The 20,250-nt window shown below is 40.8% G+C and overlaps 1 protein-coding gene across 1 annotated transcript in view; it reads left to right on the top strand.

Moving 5' to 3' along the window:
* The first annotated feature begins 1,366 nt into the window (after nt 1-1,366).
* The window catches only part of LOC134614601 (B-cell scaffold protein with ankyrin repeats-like), a 145,116-nt gene continuing 126,232 nt past the window's right edge, over nt 1,367-20,250 (top strand). The window contains exon 1 of the mRNA XM_063458578.1: nt 1,367-1,470. Within this exon, the coding sequence (XP_063314648.1) occupies nt 1,458-1,470 (13 nt within the window). The 5' untranslated portion in view covers nt 1,367-1,457. The remainder of the gene's footprint in view (nt 1,471-20,250) is intronic.

Here is a 20,250-nt window from a genome sequence, read left to right as displayed (position 1 = left end):
TGATGTTTGTTCCAGAATAATGCAAACTAGCCATGACATAGAAAAGGCAAAATAAACTCGACAAAAATACAGTCAGTGTCATTCAATGCTAGCTTGAAATGATCACTTTGCTGGAATTTTTGCAATGACTTTATTAAAGTATTCTTTCTAAATGTTGCCAGGAGTATGTGACAACTTTCAGTTATAATAATAATAATAATAATAATAATTATGATTATTATTATATATACATACGGTTGGTAAAAACTTTACAGTTTGTTTATAGAGTCACATATATAGAGATTTACTTTATTAAGTATAAATATGCTTTAACTTAAAATACAATAATACAATGTCATAATATCATTAAACCTATATTTTCCTCTGGTGTAATATGAGGAAGAGTAGAGAACCACTACTAATAGGCTCTGACCTACAACTAAAAGTTAGTCAACCAGGCAAAATTGACTTCTACAAATAATCTGAGAAGGACTAAAATGGATCCTCTCCTTCCTTACCAACCACTCCCAGGAGGTTTGCACGGTTGACGAAGTTGTATCCAGCCATTAAAGTAACATATGGTATCCTGCAATGATCGCCACCATCATCTCTAAATATCATCAGTGAACGGTGATAAAACCTTGCTACTTTAGTCATCAGTACCTTAGTCAAGGTACTCATTATTTTTAAATATGTTTATAAAGTAATTACCTTTGCAATTAATTAAAATTCATTTTGAGGATGGAGCTTGTCCATTCTTTTTAAATGCATTATATAATAATGCACAGTATTAAATGCATCCAATGTACCTCCATTTTCTAAATAACATACAATATCCAGCGCACTCACGAACCACCAAAATGTAATCTAATTCCTGTTCTTATAAGATTAATCAATTTACTTGGGGAATCAATCCTCCTGCCTTGTAAGTTTAAATAGGCCCTTGAAAGAAGCACCCGTGACAGAAAGCGGTGCAAAACTAGGGAGAATTGGCCTGGGCTCCCAAATATGAGGCTGCACTCAACTGAACATGCATTCATTATAGGGTGCTACTGGGGCCAATGATACAACATAAAATACCCAGCACACACTCACTAAGCTTCAACATTAATCAATGCTCACAAAATGTTATAGTTTTTTTGTTTGTTTTAAACTATATGGCTTAGGCAAAAAAAATAATGGGGATTTAGTTACAGTATATGATTATACATTGCATGAGCCCAAGTAATTCTTGTTTTATTACTTTTTTTTTTCCCCAAATGATGCATGTTTAAAAGTAAAAAAAACAACCCACATCTTTGGTCCAGTGAACATTTTCAGGAAGTATGTATGTCACTTGCATGTTAACAATACCAAGAAAGGCAACTAAAGATTTCCTGCACGACAGCAACACACAATATACGAACATATTAACAACTTTCCTGCCCAAAGTGTATATTTCTGGAGCCCTGGTGAATGCACATTGGTGTAAAGGGACAATGGAGCTTACAGGTTGGTCATGTGTTTTTGTCTTTTATATAGCAAGCTATAGCAGTTTTAGGATTTTTAGAAGAAAAAGTTTTACATGTTTTGGTCTGAAAAAGTGAAAAGGGCTTGTAAGAAAGTGCTTCAGATACTCTTATAATCTTATTCAATATCTACCCGGGAGCTGATTGAATTCTAGAGAGAGTGGGTGTTCCCGTACATGATTGTGACTGTGTTGTTATGCATAAAAATATACCCATTGTTTCTGTGTTACATACTGATTTATATTCATAATGTTAACAAAAGTGCATTATTGTGCCTGAAATAATCATTTGAAATGTATGATGCTCGAACAATCTGGGCCTTACGGAGATCCATAGATTGATTCCATCAGGTTTGATATGGTCCTGGTCCTATTGAGAACATGACTGAGTGAAAGTTATGTAATGGGTGATGAATTAAGTACATATTTCCTTCTTGTGTTATTATGTGTTAAGGTCTGATTACATTATACATGCTCAGTAGCCTATGGTGCAATAATGCGTACCTTCCATCATTTTAAATGTAACAGCTTATACAACTAAAATGTACATTTAGAATGAAAACAATGTACAGTATCTTATTTACGCAGACTGCTTTCTAAACACATGTATTGTTGTTTAAAGACATATTACTGTAAGTATTACTGCTGTGGAGCTCTGTTATAGAGTCAGTAACCCCAACCATATGGAACGCCAAATAAAGGAGAGACATTAAAAAAAAAGAGAGGCAGAGGGATTTATGCCCAAAATAGGGACTGACCCTAGAGCTCCAAAGCTGTAATCCGGTATTGTGCCTTTAACCCCTTAAGGACACATGGCATGTGTGACATGTCATGATTCCCTTTTATTCCAGAAGTTTGGTCCTTAAGGGGTTAAACTACCATAACTGTGTTTTAAACAGTCTGTGCAAATACAATACTTTATTCTTATTCTGAATTACATTTTGGTAGCATGAATTGTTATTAATAAGTCACCTAATATTTCTCAGAAAAGCTCCAGCCCTGACCACACCCTCACTCATGCCTATAAAAATAAAGTGTCCCTCTTTATCCATTTGAAATGTTGGGAGCTGCAATTTCTTTGAATTATAGATCCACATTCCTTCAGACAAGAGAATTACATCATAGAAGTTCTTGCAAGTAGGGTTTTGTGACTGCCTGTTCCTAATGCTTTTTGTATTATTATTTATTTAAAGTAAATTGGCATGCAGTTAGAGCAATTTGCATCACTAAGGAGCATATCCTTTCACTGAAATAGACACAGTAAAAGAAAACTGGTGGTTTATCCACTAAACAAGATTATAAGATTCTAAAATGCATTCACGATTAAGGCCAAAATAGCTGATTAGTTATAATTCCTAGATTTTACTAGTAACATGACGTAAAGTCATGATTTTATTAAAGACACGGAGGCGAGTATTATGCATATCTCTTTCTTTATTTCCTCAGCAGCAAAGATAGAGGAATATAAATATTATCAAAATGAAAGAAAAAACTGTACAGGCATAACGAGTAGCCAATCACATAACAGAGGAAGTAGCTATATAAGTCCTGTGTCTCCCACAATCCCCCTCTTTCTTGCGCAACCGAAGACCAGGTAAGATAAACGATGTCCCACTTGATCCAAACAGGAAACGGGAAACAAAACGAGAACTTCAAGCTAAAAAAGATAGAAAAATATGGTAATTTCCAAACTCAAACTGTAGACTTACCAAACATAAACGTGAGGGATCTACATGAAACATGATTCTGAAATAGAATATATACATGATTAGAAATCAATATAAAACTGTCAAATCATCAAAGCATGATAAAAACTGCACAGTACAAAAAACATGAACTCAATACAGACCTAATTGCCCACGTACTTGTATTGCATCGAAGCATCTCCAATCCCAAATCCACACCGGGAGGGTGGGAGGGAATAATACTCGCCTCCGTGTCTTTAATAAAATCATGACTTTACGTCATGTTACTAGTAAAATCTAGGAATTTTATTAAAGACACGGAGGCTCCTATTATGCAAGTTTAAAGCTGTGCTATCACCTGAGATGCGACGTGTTCAATTGGTCTGAAATAGAAGTCTCTGAAGGTCGACTCTCGGGACCAGTCCGCTGCGCGCATGATGTCCTCTAGGCGGCAACCAACTGTGGATGCCTTCGAGGCCATAGCACCCCTTACAGAATGAGGCGTAAAGACAGATGTGTCTATACCTGCTAGGGATAAAAGCCAACGAATCCAACGCGCCAGCGTCGGAGTCGATACTGGGCGATGAGGAGCCTTAAACGATATGAATAGGGGATGGCGTTCAGAAGAGCGCACCGCACGTGTAGCCTCTAGATAGGCCTTCAAACAATCCACCGGGCAGAGCGCCGGACACAACGGGAATCTAGGATATACGAAGGCTTTGGACGCCGACTTAGTTCTCCTAGATATGGTGAAAGTAACGCCATCCGGCGTAAACACAAAGGCACCCCAGTCAAGAGCCCTAACATCGGAGACTCTCTTACAAGAGACCAGGCAAAACAGCATAACCATCTTGGAGGATAGTTGCTTAAGAGTCAAGTCCTGGTTAGGGTACCAATCCGACAGAAAACGCAACACAATGTTGACGTCCCAAAATGTCGAAAACCGCGACCTAGGCGGACGGACGAAGCGAATACCCTTGAGAAGACGGCATACAAAAGGATGTTTGCCGATGGGTACACCTTCCAAACCACCATGACCGGCCGATATGGCCGATCGAAAAACATTGATAGTCCTGTACGCCTTGCCTGAGTCGAACAGGGCTGTAAGAAACCCCAGTATCAAATGGAGAGGGGCAGATATGGGATCCACTGCCCGTTCCATGCACCAATCAGACCAAGACTTCCATGCAGCTCGGTAAGCTGATCGTGTGCCCGGAGCCCAGGCGTTATCGAGGAGCAAGAGAGTCGACTGTGGAACGTCAGGGACAAGCCAGCGTCCCCTGAAAGGAACCATGCTACCAGGGGCAACTGGTGCTGGAGCACCAATTCGTGCGAGTTCCCATCCGGATCCAGAAGGAGGTCCTGGAAGTTCGGCAACAGACGAGGGAAGTCTATGGACAACTCCATCAGACGAGGGAACCACGGCCGTGATCTCCACAGAGGGGTGATCAGGGTCAGACAACAGTCGTGACGAACCAGCTTCGAGATCGTACGAGCGATCATGTTGAATGGGGGAAAGGCATACAGGCGGCCTGGAGGCCATTCTTGAAGAAAGGCATCCGTCGCCACTGCCGCCGGGTCCGGTCTCCAACTGAAGAACCTCGGTAACTGAGTGTTCAGTCGAGATGCGAACAGGTCCATCTCGAACCGACCCCACAGCCTGTTTAAGCTTTGGAAGACCGAGGCGTGCAAATGCCAGTCTCCCGAGTCTCTCAAATGTCTGGAGTTCCAATCCGCACCTGAATTGTCCAGGCCCGGAATGTGTTCCGCCGTCACCGAGACGTTGTTTAGGAGGCAGAACTGCCAAAAGTCCTTCGCCAGCAGAGCCAACATTTTGGACTTGGTTCCGCCCAAGTGATTTATGTATCGGACTGCCGATACGTTGTCCAATTTGAGGAGAACACAACAGTCCGCCTTTCCAGGGGTAAGGCTGCGAATCGCAAAGGCCCCCGCCAGGAGTTCCAGGCAGTTGATGTGTAACGACTTCTCTGCGTCGGACCATCTGCCCCCCGTGGAGATGTCGCCACAACGAGCCCCCCAGCCGTGCAAGCTGGCATCTGATTCTATGACCACGTCCGGAACGGAACCGAAAATTGCTTTTCCGTTCCAGGCTTCCATGTGTGCCAACCACCATACCAGCTCGTCTCTGGACTCCTCGTCCAGACAAAGTCGGGATTCGTACGATCGACCCGAACGTAGGTGCGACCCCTTGAGCCGTTGGAGAGCCCGGTAATGTAAGGGGCCTGGGAATATCGCCTGAATGGAGGAGGCCAGTAGGCCGATGATCCTCGCCAACTGCCGGACTGACAAGTCCGAAGCGCGAAGAGCTCGACGGAGCTCCTTCTGGATGGCTTTTATCTTGGATTCTGGTAAGTACAGGAACTGCCGCACGGAATCCACCTGGAACCCCAGGAACTCCATAGACTGGGCGGGTGTCAGGACCGACTTGTCCCAGTTTACCAGAAAACCTAGGTTCTGTAAGAGGTTGATCGTCCAGTCTAAATGCAACTTCAGGCATTCCAACGACTGTGACATGATCAGGATGTCGTCCAGGTAAATAATTAGTCGAACCCCTCGGGTACGGAGGAACGACACCACCGGCTTCATAACCTTGGTGAAACACCAAGGAGCCGAGGAGAGGCCGAACGGAAGGCATGTAAAACGCCAACGCCGTCCGTGCCAGGTGAAGTGCAAGTAGTCCCTGGATTCTATCGCTATTGGAACCGTGAAGTACGCATCCTTCAGGTCCAATTTGGCCATCCAATCCGACTGTCTCAGAAGGTCTCTGAGACAATGGATGCCTTCCATCTGGAAATGTTGGTAGCGTAGGAAGGCGTTGAGAGGGCGAAGGTTTATCACTGGGCGGACGCCGCCCCCTTTCTTGGGTACAAGGAAGAGATTGCTCGTGAAGCCTGGAGTGGCGAACGGCAATTCTTCGATGGCGCCCTTTGAGAACATCTCCGCGACTTCCGCGGAGATCATCGCGTCCTGCTCCCGTGGGAGGGACAATTCCCTGGGGGTATACGTTTGGACCGGCAGGGAAACAAAATCTAGTTGGTAACCCTTTACGCATTGCAGAACCCAAGCATCTGAGGTAATAACTGCCCACCTTGGGTAAAATAAGGCTAGCCTCCCCGCCACCCGAACCTGATCGAGAAGGGAAGAAGGGGTACTCACCATAAGGGCGTCTGCCCGACGACCCACCACGGGGGTATCTAGAGCCCCACGATCTCCCTCTAGCCGGGAAGAAAGGAGGCGTTTTCGGGTCCTGGAGCCCTCGAGAGGGGAAAAAGGAACCTCTGTTGGCCCTGAATGAGCCTCGGAAACCACGGCCGGGAGGACGGTTCCTGCTACGCCCGGCCCCACCGAAAACCTTGGGCGCGAAGACGCGCTTCATATTAGCCTGCGCCTTGTCAATAGCCGTAAAGGTTTTTACATAGGACCCCATGTCCTTCACAAAGGATGTGCCGAACAACATCCCCTCATCGGCTGAGTCAGGTTCAGCTACGGTCATAGCAGCCAGCTTAGGGTCTATTTTCAAGAGAATAGCCTTGCGTCTCTCGGAAGACATAGCCGTGTTGGCATTCCCCACAAGGCATATAGCTCGCTGGACCCACCCGATGGCCACATCCATATCTAGAACTGAGTCGCCATTACGGGCTGCCTCAAGGAGCTCGTACAGCTTAGACAGGGGGCCCAGCGTATCCAGAATTTTATCCTGGCACCCTTTTAGGGAGTGATCAAGACCCTTTTTAGGCTTCCACCCAGACTTATTAAGAAATTGGGCAATCTGAGGGTCCACTTCAGGGGTCTTACAGGCAGCGCCAGGGAGGGAAGGTCGTGGGCATTCGGCACGCAATTTATTGCGGCCTTCCTTTGACAGAGGTGTGCGAATCCTCTTAGCCACATACTGGGCGATATGGTCCGGAGGGACCCATTCGGCAGACCGCGGGTGACGCAGGTCGTCCGGGTCAAACAGGGGGTTCCCCTGTGGGTCTAAAAGCCCTTTTCCATTATCCCCAGCGGGGTCTGGCACTTTTCTACGGGGGACGGCAGAGGACCCAGAAGGGGTTACACCCGCAAGGGGTTGATCCTCGCCAGACTCGTCCTCCTCATAGGAGTCATATTCCATAACATCGGAATCATTGTCCACACTCCGGTCGGTATCCGACCCATCATCCAGGGCTCTAGCCCGTTTCCACAATCTAGCCTTTTTAGCCCGGCCAGGGGCTCTTGTGCGCGTGGGATGCGCGCTATCTGCGACCGCCAGAGGCGTGTCAATCATGACAGGCAAAGCCTGCATCGAGGAGTGGGACCCGATATGTCTAGCCTTTGCCTTTGCCTTACGGGCACCCGGCACAGTTAGGGCAGGGGAGGGGGACCCCACACTCAGAGGGTTAGGGGCAGCCATAGAAGGCAAGAGCACAGACTGAAGGGACTGGGCAAAAGAGGATGAGACAGTCCCCATAGCGGAGGCAATAGCCTTTTCAAGGGAGGAATCCATAGTAGCTTCTAACAGGGCCTGGAGCTCCTGAGAGGCCATAGCGCCCCCAGGATTATCTACTGGAAAATCCCCAGAGGGGACGGTAGGCCCATCCTTGCTATCCTGCATAATGAGGTATGAGAGAAGCAAACTGAATACTAGAAATGGGTTGATTAACCCAGCAGAACAGAGAAAAAGCTAAACCTGATCGTTGGTGTAGTAAGGGGGCCCGTAGTAAAGGGACCGACCGCACGGCACAGCAGGGTGAAACGAATGATCGCCCAAAATGGCCGCCGCACGTGTCAGGGTGTGCCCGTGGACCGGCTCCAGGCGGGGGAAGGGGCGCGTGCACCTACCCGCGTGGGCAGCCCGCGAGAGGGGAAAACGAGCACACTCAGTCGCGTCCACAGAGAAAGGGGGCACGCGGCTGAGATAGCGCCGAGAAGCGGCAACAGGGGCGGTATGAGGGAAAACAGCCCGCGGCGGCGGGCAAAGCCCCTAGGGGAAACCCCCAAATACACCAACGATGTAGGTACTAGATAGTAATCAACAATAAATAAAAACGACAATAATGAAACAAGCATAAGCAAAACATGAATCACAAGTAAACAAAATGCAATGAGTAGGAGAGCTCAAGTAAAATACTTAGCTGTCTGAGGAAGCAGCAAAGAAAGAGGGGGATTGTGGGAGACACAGGACTTATATAGCTACTTCCTCTGTTATGTGATTGGCTACTCGTTATGCCTGTACAGTTTTTTCTTTCATTTTGATAATATTTATATTCCTCTATCTTTGCTGCTGAGGAAATAAAGAAAGAGATATGCATAATAGGAGCCTCCGTGTCTTTAATAAAATTCTCTGACTCAGCTATAGTCACAGTTTGTTTTAGTCTGAATTTAGTTTTCTAGTTTACCAACATTTACATTTTAGCAACTTAATAAAAACAAGGTATATGTGGAGAGAACCAAAGAAGAAATAATAGTGTAGTATTTTAAAACTGTAGTTGTGATAGGTTATATAAAAGATGTGCACTCACACTTTTCTGGAGCTTCAATGCAGCTCCAGTGTATGCGCCTGGGTGGAATAATCCCCACCTATGGATCAAGTGCAGAGGTAATTCTTTGAGTTATAGGTGTAGTATTCGGTATACTCATAAAAAAATAAACAAATAAAAATCGTATATGGTGAAGTATGTAGAGCTATGGAGCAAGGGTAGTTAAAAACTATAAAATGTACACTCACGTGTAATGGAGCCGTAAAACCTGGCTCCTCTGATAGCGCATGAAGTGGTATGATCCCCACTCAAGGATACTGATGTAAATATAAATTCTTCTGTCCGTGTATATGTGGAGATAAACAAACAGAACCACAATAGTGTACACCGTAAATAGGAGTGTAAAAAGATATAAATAAGTTAAACCTACTCACATGCTAAAAAGCTAATTCCGGTTTGCTCAATCCAAAATGCTTGGGTGGTATGATCCCCACCAGGGATATAGGTGCAAACAATTCAACATAATACAATTAATACAGTATATAATAAGATAAAATAGTGATAAAAAAGCTATAAACAATACACTTAGCGCGTTTCTCCTTGGGTAGGCTTTATCAAAAGTGTTTTACCTTAGTAACTTAAACCATAAATGGAAATAACTTTTCAAATTCTGATTTATAATCACCATCTATTATATCAAAATGCAAAAAAGCCTTTCCATCTTTATTTTAATTGTTTTCAGTACTGAAATATATAAGTAATTATTGCCACTGTAATGATATTTATGTAATTGATGGCTTGCTTGATGAGGAAATAAAGGACGTGGTTGTGTATCTTTAAAACATGTAAATTTACAATCTAATTTTCTACATTACATATGTTAGATGTAGTGGCCCAAAAGTAGCATTCAAATTAGTTTTTTTGCATTTTTCACACACAAACAAATATGAACGCTAACTCTGGCCAGTGTTTGTGACTAAGTGGCTACTAAAAAGACTGGACGTACCCCATTTGTAATACCTTGGCTTGTCTTCTTTTGCAAATGGTATGCCACCATGGGGGTAATTCTCATTCCTGGGTTAACATACGGTCTCAAACGCAACATAACCAATCTGGCAAATTTTAATGTGTATAAACTGAAAAATGTAATGTGCTTTATATGACCCTGGAACCTTTTTTTAAAATGCCATGCAGAACTGAAAAAAATAAAATATTTCTCAATTTTGTTTTATATTTTATTCATATTAAATTATGTTTCTTATATACATATTTTATATGCTATGAAAGACCTGTTTATCCTGAACAAAATGATATATGATAAGTGTGGGTGCATTTAATATGAAAGAGGTGAATTACGTTTGAACAGATATATAGTGCAAATTCCAGATTTTGTTTATGTTTTGTTTTGATCAGAACCTGAACAATTGCCTCAGTCCTTAACCCCTTCCCTACCGCGGATGGAAATTTTCCGTCAACCTTGTCCTTCAGTTAAGGACCGTTGACGTAAAATTTCCGTCATTTACTAAAGTTAACCCCAGATCGCCGCAATTGCGGCGATCGCGGGGTTAACGGTGCTCCGGTCTGCCTCTGTATTAGAGGCAGACTGGGAGCACCCGATCGGGCTGCCCCAGCACCGGTGCTCCCTCTGACAGCATGTCAGAGCGAGCACATGTGCTCAATGTACTTACCTCCCGCCTCCCTGCACTTCCGGGTTCTGTGTGAAGTGCAGGGAGACGGATGAGTGATGATCCTCTTCATCCTGTGTAAAAAAAAAAAAAAAAAGTTAAATCCCACCCCCCCCCCTTTCCCCTGTTTTAATAAAATTAACCCCTTCCCTGCCAATTGATCACTGACTACAGTGATCAATTGGCAGGGTATACATTTTAATGTCATCTGATTTTTTTTTTTTTAACCCCTGAGGGTTAATTATTATTTTTTTTTAACCCTCAGGGGTTAAATTTATATTATTAATTAATTTAAATATTAAAAAAATTATATATTTAGCTAGCTGGGATGGGTGGAAGTTAGTGGGAAATTGGCGAATTTGGTGTTAGGCTAATTAGGGGTTAACGTTAAAAAAAGTTTTAAAATAAGCTTTAACCCCTTAAGGACCAAACTTCTGGAATAAAAAGGAATCATGACATGTCACACATGTCGTGTGTCCTTAAGGGGTTAAAAAGGTAAACAACATTTTTTTAAAAATGTTTTAGGAACGTTTAAGTAAAAAAAAAAAATCACCCCCCTTTACCCAGTCCAAATAAAAATTAACCCCTTCCCTGCCAGTTGATCACTGCCTACAGTGATCAAAATACAGATCACAGTATTATATAAATAAAATGCTTATTACTAGTACACTTGGTACAAGCTAGCGGAAAAATGATCCCACTCTAAGGTTCAAAATATGCCTTTTGAATTACCATGGGATGCCTTCTTTAATAAATGGTATGCATTTATGGTGTAATTGGATTATATAGCCTTGCAAAATACTCTAAAATGGGACATGGACACAGCGTAAAAATTCAAAGTTTGAAAAAAAAATGGAATGGCTGTGTCTCAAATGTGCCCCTTCAATGTCCACATATACCTGGCAAAGGTACATACGGGGGTATTGCTGTACTCAGCCGACATAGCTGAGCAACATATGAAGTAGTATACAGTCGTAGTACACATAAGGTTTGCAAAATATACTGCGCAAACTCACTTAGTGTGTCAAATGGCAGAAAAAATGCTTATTACCACTACACTTGGTACAAGCTAGCGGAAAAATGATCCCACGCTAAGGCTCAAAATATGCCTTTTGAATTACCACGGGATGTCTTCTTTAAGAAATGGTATGCCTTTATGGTGTAATTGGATTATATAGCCTTGTAAAATACTCTAAAATGGGACATGGACACAGTGTAAAAATTCAAAGTTTGAAAAAAAAAATGGAATGGCTGTGTCTCAAATGTGCCCCTTCAATGTCCACATATACCTGGCAAAGGTACATACGGGGGTATTGCTGTACTCAGCCGACATAGCTGAGCAACATATGAAGTAGTATACAGTCGTAGTCCACATAAGGTTTGCAAAATATACTGCGCAAACTCACTTTGTGTGTCAAAAAGGCAGAAAAAATGCTTATTACCACTACACTTGGTACAAGCTAGCGGAAAAATTATCCCACACTAAGGTTCAAAATAGGCCTTTTGAAATACCCTGGGATGTGTTCTTTAAGAAATGGTATGCCTTTATGGTGTAGTTGTAATATGTAGCCTGCTCAAGTGCTCCAAAGTGGGACACAGACGCATCAAAACCCTCCATGAAAATTCACACTTAAAAACCTTAACTTGTTACGTCTCTTTTACAGCAGTGTAACTTCACAAAATAGTGTCTAGGTCATACATTGGGCATATTGTTTTACTCAGAAGACTTAGCTGAGCATAATTTGGGGGGTTTGAACTTAGTGGCACATATGAAATGTACAAAATGCCCAGCAAAAATGTAATCCGGATGTAAAAAATGCCCAAAATTATTTTTTTGCCACATACTTTGGCATATATTGGTGAAAAAATGGGGGCATGTTAAGGCACAATATGCACCATATGAGATACCCTGAGGTGTCTACTTTTATAAATGGTAGGCCTTTGTGTTTTTTTTTTTTGAACAGTCAAACTGCTATAATACCCCAAATTGAAGCATAGGCCCATTAAATCCGCCTCTCAAAATTCTACTGTAAATGTTGAAACAGACAGGTCTCCTATATGGCACTGTAGCTTCGCGAAATAGTGCCAAAGACATACAATGGGGGTATCGTACTCAGCAGAAGTAACTGAACACAAAATAAAACTTTGTACAGGAATAGCACACACCAACTTTACAAAATACACATGAGAAGTTCTTTGTTATAAGTTTGTGTGCCAAAAACTCCAAAAAACTACATTTTACTCCAATATTTAGCAGAGATTGGCGGGGAAATGGCTACTTAGAAAGTGTCAAAACAACCTTAGGACAATAGCCTGTGATGTCTACTTCATATAAATATATACTTTTGTGTGGCAATTTTGTTTTCTTTTATGGCTATTAAGCTTACAAGACAAACATACCAAATTCTAATATCGCTCCACATTAAAAGCTTATTTTACTCCTTGTGCTTTGTGACCTGTAACTACCAAAAAAAAAAACTTAAAATCCCAGACACATTATATATTCTGTAAATCAGGACAACTAAATAAATTTATTTTTAATTAATTTCTTTAACCTGCACTAATTAGGCACACATTATTATTGCAAAAACTGTACAAAAAACACATTTCTATTTTTTTTTTGCATTTTTCTGTATTTGTTTAATAATAAATAAGCATTATATATATATATATATATATATATATATATATATATATATATATATATATATATATTTTACATCAAATTAAAGCCCTTTATGTCCTTTAAAAAACAGTATATAATATGTGTCGGTGCAATAAATGAGAGAGATGCAAATTGCAGTTGAACGCATACAGCAAGAAAATGCAAACATTGCTTGTGTCATTAAGCGTAAGACAAGCTTCTGAAGCTGTGTCCTTAAGGGTTAAAGGGCTAAGCGAAAGTTGTTTTTTGGTCTATAGTGTCCCTTTAAATTTTGTCTTAAATTTGAAATTCACTTTGAATTTCTGATCACTCTCACTTTAGTGAATAACCCTGAAAATTTTAAGGATCAGGTCATAATGAAAGCAAAGTATAATATTAAGTCCTAAAGAGGTTAAAGACCAGATAACAGTATATAATGTATCGTCATTGGTCTTTTAAGAGTTAATACATCTTATCTAAGCAGCAATTTCCCCATATGTGTAAGTAAAATGTAAGTTAAACTTAAATTACTTTACATCACTTTGTGAGTGGAACATACACATCTGTATGGATGGCAGACATCACCTCACTTCATAGATACTTACCTTTCTCCAGTATCTCTGGTGATCCAGCAGCTTGTGTGGGTCTACGCATTTTACCTGTAATATATTAATTATCTTTAACAGTTGAAAATTCAAGGATGTAGTGAAAGGAATGTGCAACTGTTTGTGGGTGTAGGAGCTGTGTTCACAATAGAGAAAAGTAATAGCAGGTGCAGGTTCCTCTAAAGCATGGAGAGGATGTCCTACTTGTCTGTCCCTATGGAGGGACCTATTTAAAAAGAAAGCAAACTGAGGAAAGTATAGGCACACTGCTGAGGGTTTTCAGCAGACATACTCCTTTTCAAGTTCATTTGCTGCAACCAATGGTGAGCTTAGGGGATTTACCACTCCCACAATGTCCTTTAAAACTTTATAAGCCTCCCAGTATTAGGAAGTATTAGATATACATACTATGTCCATGAAGACTTATTTTTCACTATATAAAGGAGGGCTTGCCTAGGGCAAAATCTACCGAGGTATTTAAGATAACAATTACTGTTGTGCGTCATCTGAATGTCTCAAGTTGGACTTTGGGAAGCCCCCCTTAGACACAGAAATTCGAGAAATTGTTATCTACAACAACCCCAGAGTTCCAAGCTTCACATGTAAATGAGCACAAACAGGCATCTGTGCTCATATGCATGTCAAACTGGGATTTTGGGATAGTTGTGGAAACATGATTTCTCACGTTTCTGTGTCCAAGGTAAGGCTTCCCAAGGTCCAACCTGAGATATGAAGTTGATGCGCAACAGTACTTTTTAAAACTACACTGTGAGGAGTTTTATCTTGTTTGCTCTTCATAATCTTTTTAGCATTTAATTATTTAAGGTAAATAAATAGCAGCAAATGTCAGTAATATATTATAGAAAAGGAAAATTTTAATTTATAAATATAGTAATGATATGATATAATAATGCATATAAAATGTGTCATCACAAATATAATGTATCGTTTGTATTTTTTCTTAAAGGAACTCTTAATATCAATCATTTTGTAAACATGTTGTGCTTGACATTATGCTCTTAAATATAAAATGATTTACATATAAAAAATATACCATGGGTGCAAAGATATATGGAGGTCTTTAAAAATTGACTCCAAAAATCAAATGATTTTTAGAAAGCAATAAACATACTGTATGTTTATATACATACACTATGTTATATACATACATAATATTAATGATTCGGTTAACCGAATGAAAGGATTCATTAGTACATGACCAGTACATTTAACATGTATATACACTTTCTAGCTGTTTCTTATATAGATAGAACTATGTAATGCACATATTACAATGTTGTTTCTGTCTAATTAACAATTATGTACCTAAATGCATTTCAGTTTGTAAAACAAGTGACAAGCCATTAAAATATTTAATATAGAACTTCCATTATAATACCTTTGTTTGACTTATTTACATTACACACAACTGACTAATATATGTTACCTGTAGATTTAATATATCTACCTTACCTTGTGTAATATATCCTACCTTAGAATAATTTCATTTGTGTGGTATATATTACCTTAGAATGTGTCTTACTATTTGATCAATGAGACAGAAAACATTTCATTTGGGTATGAGTAGATTTTTTTTTTTTTTTTTTACCAAGGACTAATTTCTTAAATTGCTTGCCAAGTGTGTATGCATGATTTATTTTAATTATGCAATAAAAGGAACTATATATAGTTTGTAATTAGATTATAAACTCTGTCAGCCAAACAACCCTTAAAGGGTTACTCCGTGCACCCTAACCACTTAAATATATAACTGTACAAACTGAGATATTTAGGCTAGCTTGATGTAAATCCATCCCAATTAGAAGAAGGCTGGATAATGTCAATTATGTACATATTCCTTGCTTAGACCTTTATTCATTACCTGAGAGCATTCAGCCAACCATCTCAGTCTATAAATGATCTGCATTTGATTTATGTAGCTTCTCCCTGTATGGGGAAAGGCACCAAGTTACTCCTTGCACCATAACCACTACAGCAGACTGTAGTTATTACACTGCTCAGAGTAACCTTTTAATTCCCAAACCTTTCAAATCAGAATACCTCATGTATAGTGATGTCGCAAACATAACATTTTCCATTCGCGAACTGCGAACGTGAACTTCAGCAAATGTTCGCGAACCGGGCGAACCGCCATAGACTTCAATAGGCAGGCGAATTTTAAAACCCACAGGGACTCTTTCTGGCCACAATAGTGATGGAAAAGTTGTTTCAAGGGGACAAACACCTGGACTGTGGCATGCCAGAGGGGGATCCATGGCAAAACTCCCATGGAAAATTACATAGTTGATGCAGAGTCTGGTTTTAATCCATAAAGGGCATAAATCACCTAACATTCCTAAATTGTTTGGAATAACGTGCTTTAAAACATCAGGTATGATGTTGTATCGATCAGGTAGTGTAAGGGTTATGTCCGCTTCACAGGGACAGACCAAACTCCCCGTTTAACACATCGCAAATAGTCCATTTGCACAACCGCAAACTCCCCATTTGCACAAGGTTGGATACCAAGCTAGCCATGTCCCGTTCCTTGTCCTCACTGATGACAACATCATCATCATCACACCATACGTCCATGTGTGTAATGCTGCCTGACTGAGACATATCCCTGTTATCTACATCCTCTGGCAATAATGGTTGCGCATCACTCATTTCTTCCAACTTATGTGTAAATAACTCCTCTGACAGATCAAGTGAAGCGGCTTTGGTGCTAGTGTTGGTGGTGGCGGCAGGCGGGCAAGTGGTAACTTGAGAGGTGCCCGAAGCTAAGCTGGAAGAGGATGGTGCGTCAAGGTTCCGAGCGGAAGCTGTAGAAGATTGGGTGTCCTGTGTTAGCCAGTCAACTATGTCCTCAGAACTTTTAAGCAGCTATCAACAAGCGAATTTCACCCAGAAGGGGATGACCCAGCAATGTTGCTCCTACCTGACCGACCCGACATGCTTAATAGCGGTCAGCAACTCGACAGTCTTACTTACCTCCTCGTGGCAAGTGTGGCCTGGTGCTCCCCGGGCGGGAGAGGCGGCCGATCTCCCGATCCTGGGATGCCCAGGAGCAGCTACTTCCCGGCAGGAGCTCCATTCCCCCCCCCCCTCGGACTGGTGGGGGTTATCCCGGTCCACCCCTGAGAGGCTGTCTGGAGCTAATGGACGCACAGAGCACAGCCGCCCAGGCTGACATACTCATCTGCGACTCTCCCAATATGGCGGCAGCCGCGTGTCCTCCTGGTACCAGCAAAGCATGGCAGGATATTGAGTCTAAGCTGGACAGACTCTTTAATCAATTTTGGAAGCAAATAACAAGCAGGAAGCCCCAACAAGCTCCACCACAGCAAAGCAAAGCAGTCCCCATTAAAATCCACCAACGCAAAAGGCGTCAAAGACGGGACCGGAGGCACAAACAGAAATGCAGAGCCTGCCCCACGTCAAGCACTCGCCTCCACCTTATGCCACCACAATCCCGCACCGGACGTGAAGCACCACCGGGACAGATCCGACCACCCGACAAAACAAGCTTCCACCACCTCAAGCCGTGAACCCGGCACTCAGCCAGAGACTTGCCTTTGTTGCTCCAGGTATCAGGGACTCCCAGGGTCTGCACCTGGCACCCAGAAGGGATCGGATGAGCACAAGCAGTAAACAGCAGCCTGCCAAGCATGTCCCACTATAGCCGATCCTCCACACCATGCCTTTGATCACATGAACTGCTCTCTGCACATTAACTAATTGTAAAGTAGCAAGCGTTTAAACATGTCAATATTTCACCTCCTAAAAAGTTTATTGTCGTAGTTCCTTACATGCCTTTACCTTAACCGTTCATGTATTATGTTATTCACTAGTCTCATCTCCTCTCATGGGGCGACTCACACTTGATTTATAACTAGTGGTGGAGCTGCTGATATAAATACACAGTTGATAACGTGCAAGCTACACCCTAAACATGACAGTCATCTTTCACAACAATGTACTGCTATATACTCATACCCTCAGTGCAACTAGCCATGATATACGCACGTTCAGCCTAGCATGCTCACATATAACACACTTCTGTCAAAAAAAAAAAAAAGAATGCAGCTTCCGAATGAATCTAAAATGGATGCTGTCCAGGAGGTGGGAGGGTCTGGGAGGGAGGGTCTGCTGCTGATTGGCCGGAATGTGTCTGCTGACTGTGAGGTACAGGGTCAAAGTTTACTCAATGATGACGAATAGGGGGTGAACCGAACATCGCATATGCTCACCGTCCGTGGCGAACGCGAACAAGCGATGTTCTTCAGGAACTATTCGCCAGCGAACCGTTCGGGACATCTCTACTCATGTACTTTATGCTATAATGTTTGTCTCCTAACTATAATTTGTCTCCTAACTGTGCTATACTGTTATGTGATATGAGTCCACTTTTTCGTGCAGTATAAAAAAATACGACAAACGTAAATACATAATTCATTACATCATTACTATTTTATGCATTTATATAGCGGCAACTTATTCCACAGTGCTTTTCAATATTATAAAAAGGGGAACGTTAACAATAAATTAGACAATTACAAAATGATACAGGAACAATAGGTGGATGAGGACCCTGATCAAGAGGAGGTGGGTTTTATCTATTACATGATAATAGAAAGTACTGTAAGAGTTTCATATGCATTCTGTAATAACTTTGAACGTTTGATAACTTTGAATGTTTGTGTCTGCTTCTCTGAAATATAACAATTTTCATCAACATATAACAATAAAAAACATATAGTAATGAAAATATAATACATATGGGGTTTCCACTAAACATCAAATTGTAGTTATAATGAATTGAATACAATCTGCAAAGTGTAGGATAAAATATCTGATTTTCAAAAGTGTGTAATTGTAACTTGGCTGTTTTAGCTGTAATGTTACTTATTCTACGCAATTAACAGTTTAGTAAATAAACACCCGAGCATTATTTTTTATTTTTGCATTTTCTGTCTATATTTGCATATGTACTTTCTGTGGTTAGGATTACTATAATTTGACTACACTTACTGTAAAGAACTTCTTCATCAGTTGAAGTTATAGACACAGTTTCTCCCAAACCCTTACTGTATTCTTCTGTCTCGGTATTAAGAGTTCCTCTTGTATTTTCCTTGTATATACTTAAACAGAATACAATCATTTCTACACTCTCTTAATTTATAAACCTCCATTGTTTAGTTTTGTAAAATTAAAGGGACACTTTGGTCAACAAAACAATTTTAGTTTAATGAATCAGTTTTGGTGTGCAAATCATGCCTCTGAAGTTGCACTGCTCAATTCATAGCCATTTAGGAGTTCAATCACTTTTGTTTCTGTTTATGCAGCTGTAGCCACCTCTCCTGGCTGTGATTTACACAGCATGAATGAAAACGCAATGTTTTAATTTTCAATCAGATTTAACGTGCTTTAAAAGTTTTTATCTCCCTACATGTAATTAAAGGTCAAATTGCAGAGCAGATGTCCCTGCAGGATCTAGCAAACTATTAACCGATCAGGAGATAAGAAATTCTAAATTAAAACTAATTTGCAATAAAGGAAGTATAAAAATTAGATGACTCTTTACAGGAAGTGTTTAGGAAGGCTGTGTAAATTACCTGCAGGGAGGTGTTCCTAGGGCTGTATAAACAAAATTGTTTACATCCCACATGGCAGAGAATTGAGCAGTGACACTACAGAACCATGATTCATGCACCAAAACCGCTTCATTCATCTAGAGTTGTTTTGGTTTCGATTTCACTGTGTAGTTTTTTTAATGAATTGTTATCAAAACTGAATATTCTAATTATTTTCTACAGAAGTCTTCATCTTATATACAAAGACCATACTTTACATTTTTTTATTTTCTATTATATTTTGCAATTAATATACAGCATCTTAATATACGGTTGCTATTTTTGTATTGTTTAATACTGCCTATAGACTATTATTATGGTTTGTGCTAATATTGATGTGGAAATACTTTGATGTAACTCTTTTAAACATCAAATATTTCCTTCAACATTGAAAATACTCTGTGGTTTCTGCTTCGTTTACTGCTGTTGTGTGTACATAGTGCTGTATGTATGCAAATACTCATAGGGTATTATTTTTATACAGTGAGAAAAGACATTTAAATCAATCCTAGAGAGGCAGTCTACATAAACCCTTTACTGTATATTATGACTGCTATTGTTTACATGTATTCTGCTAATTTGTGGTTTTTTTACAGTTTAATACCATCCTGTAGCCAGTCACTCTTCCTGCTCCCTTTTAATGCTCTGGTAATTCTTCATTGCTCTACTTTAAAGGATCACAATAGCATTAGGAATGCAAACATGTACTCCTAGAGATATGGTGTCCTGCTACCTATCTAGGAGTCCATCCTCCTGCTATGTGAGGGGTTAAGAGGTGTGTATTACTTATCTTTCAGCCCATGCCGCTCTGCTCTCCTCCACTTTGGCTGTGATCATCAATGGAGAAGCATTTAGAGGCTAGCATTTTGTGTGGCAAAATGATGCATTATGCCAATTTATAAGCTGAATTTTATCTATAACCAAGTGTAACTCAGGTATTCAAATTAAAGACACAGGGATTTCTTCAGAAAACACAGAATTATAGTGAAAAATCTAGGCATAAAATTACAAAGCTATGGCTGTATATTTCCA

This window comes from Pelobates fuscus, chromosome 6 (genome assembly GCF_036172605.1).
Source record: "Pelobates fuscus isolate aPelFus1 chromosome 6, aPelFus1.pri, whole genome shotgun sequence".
Taxonomy (NCBI): domain Eukaryota; kingdom Metazoa; phylum Chordata; class Amphibia; order Anura; family Pelobatidae; genus Pelobates; species Pelobates fuscus.
Note: the sequence above shows the minus strand (reverse complement) of the source record. Positions and strands in the feature narration are given on the sequence as shown.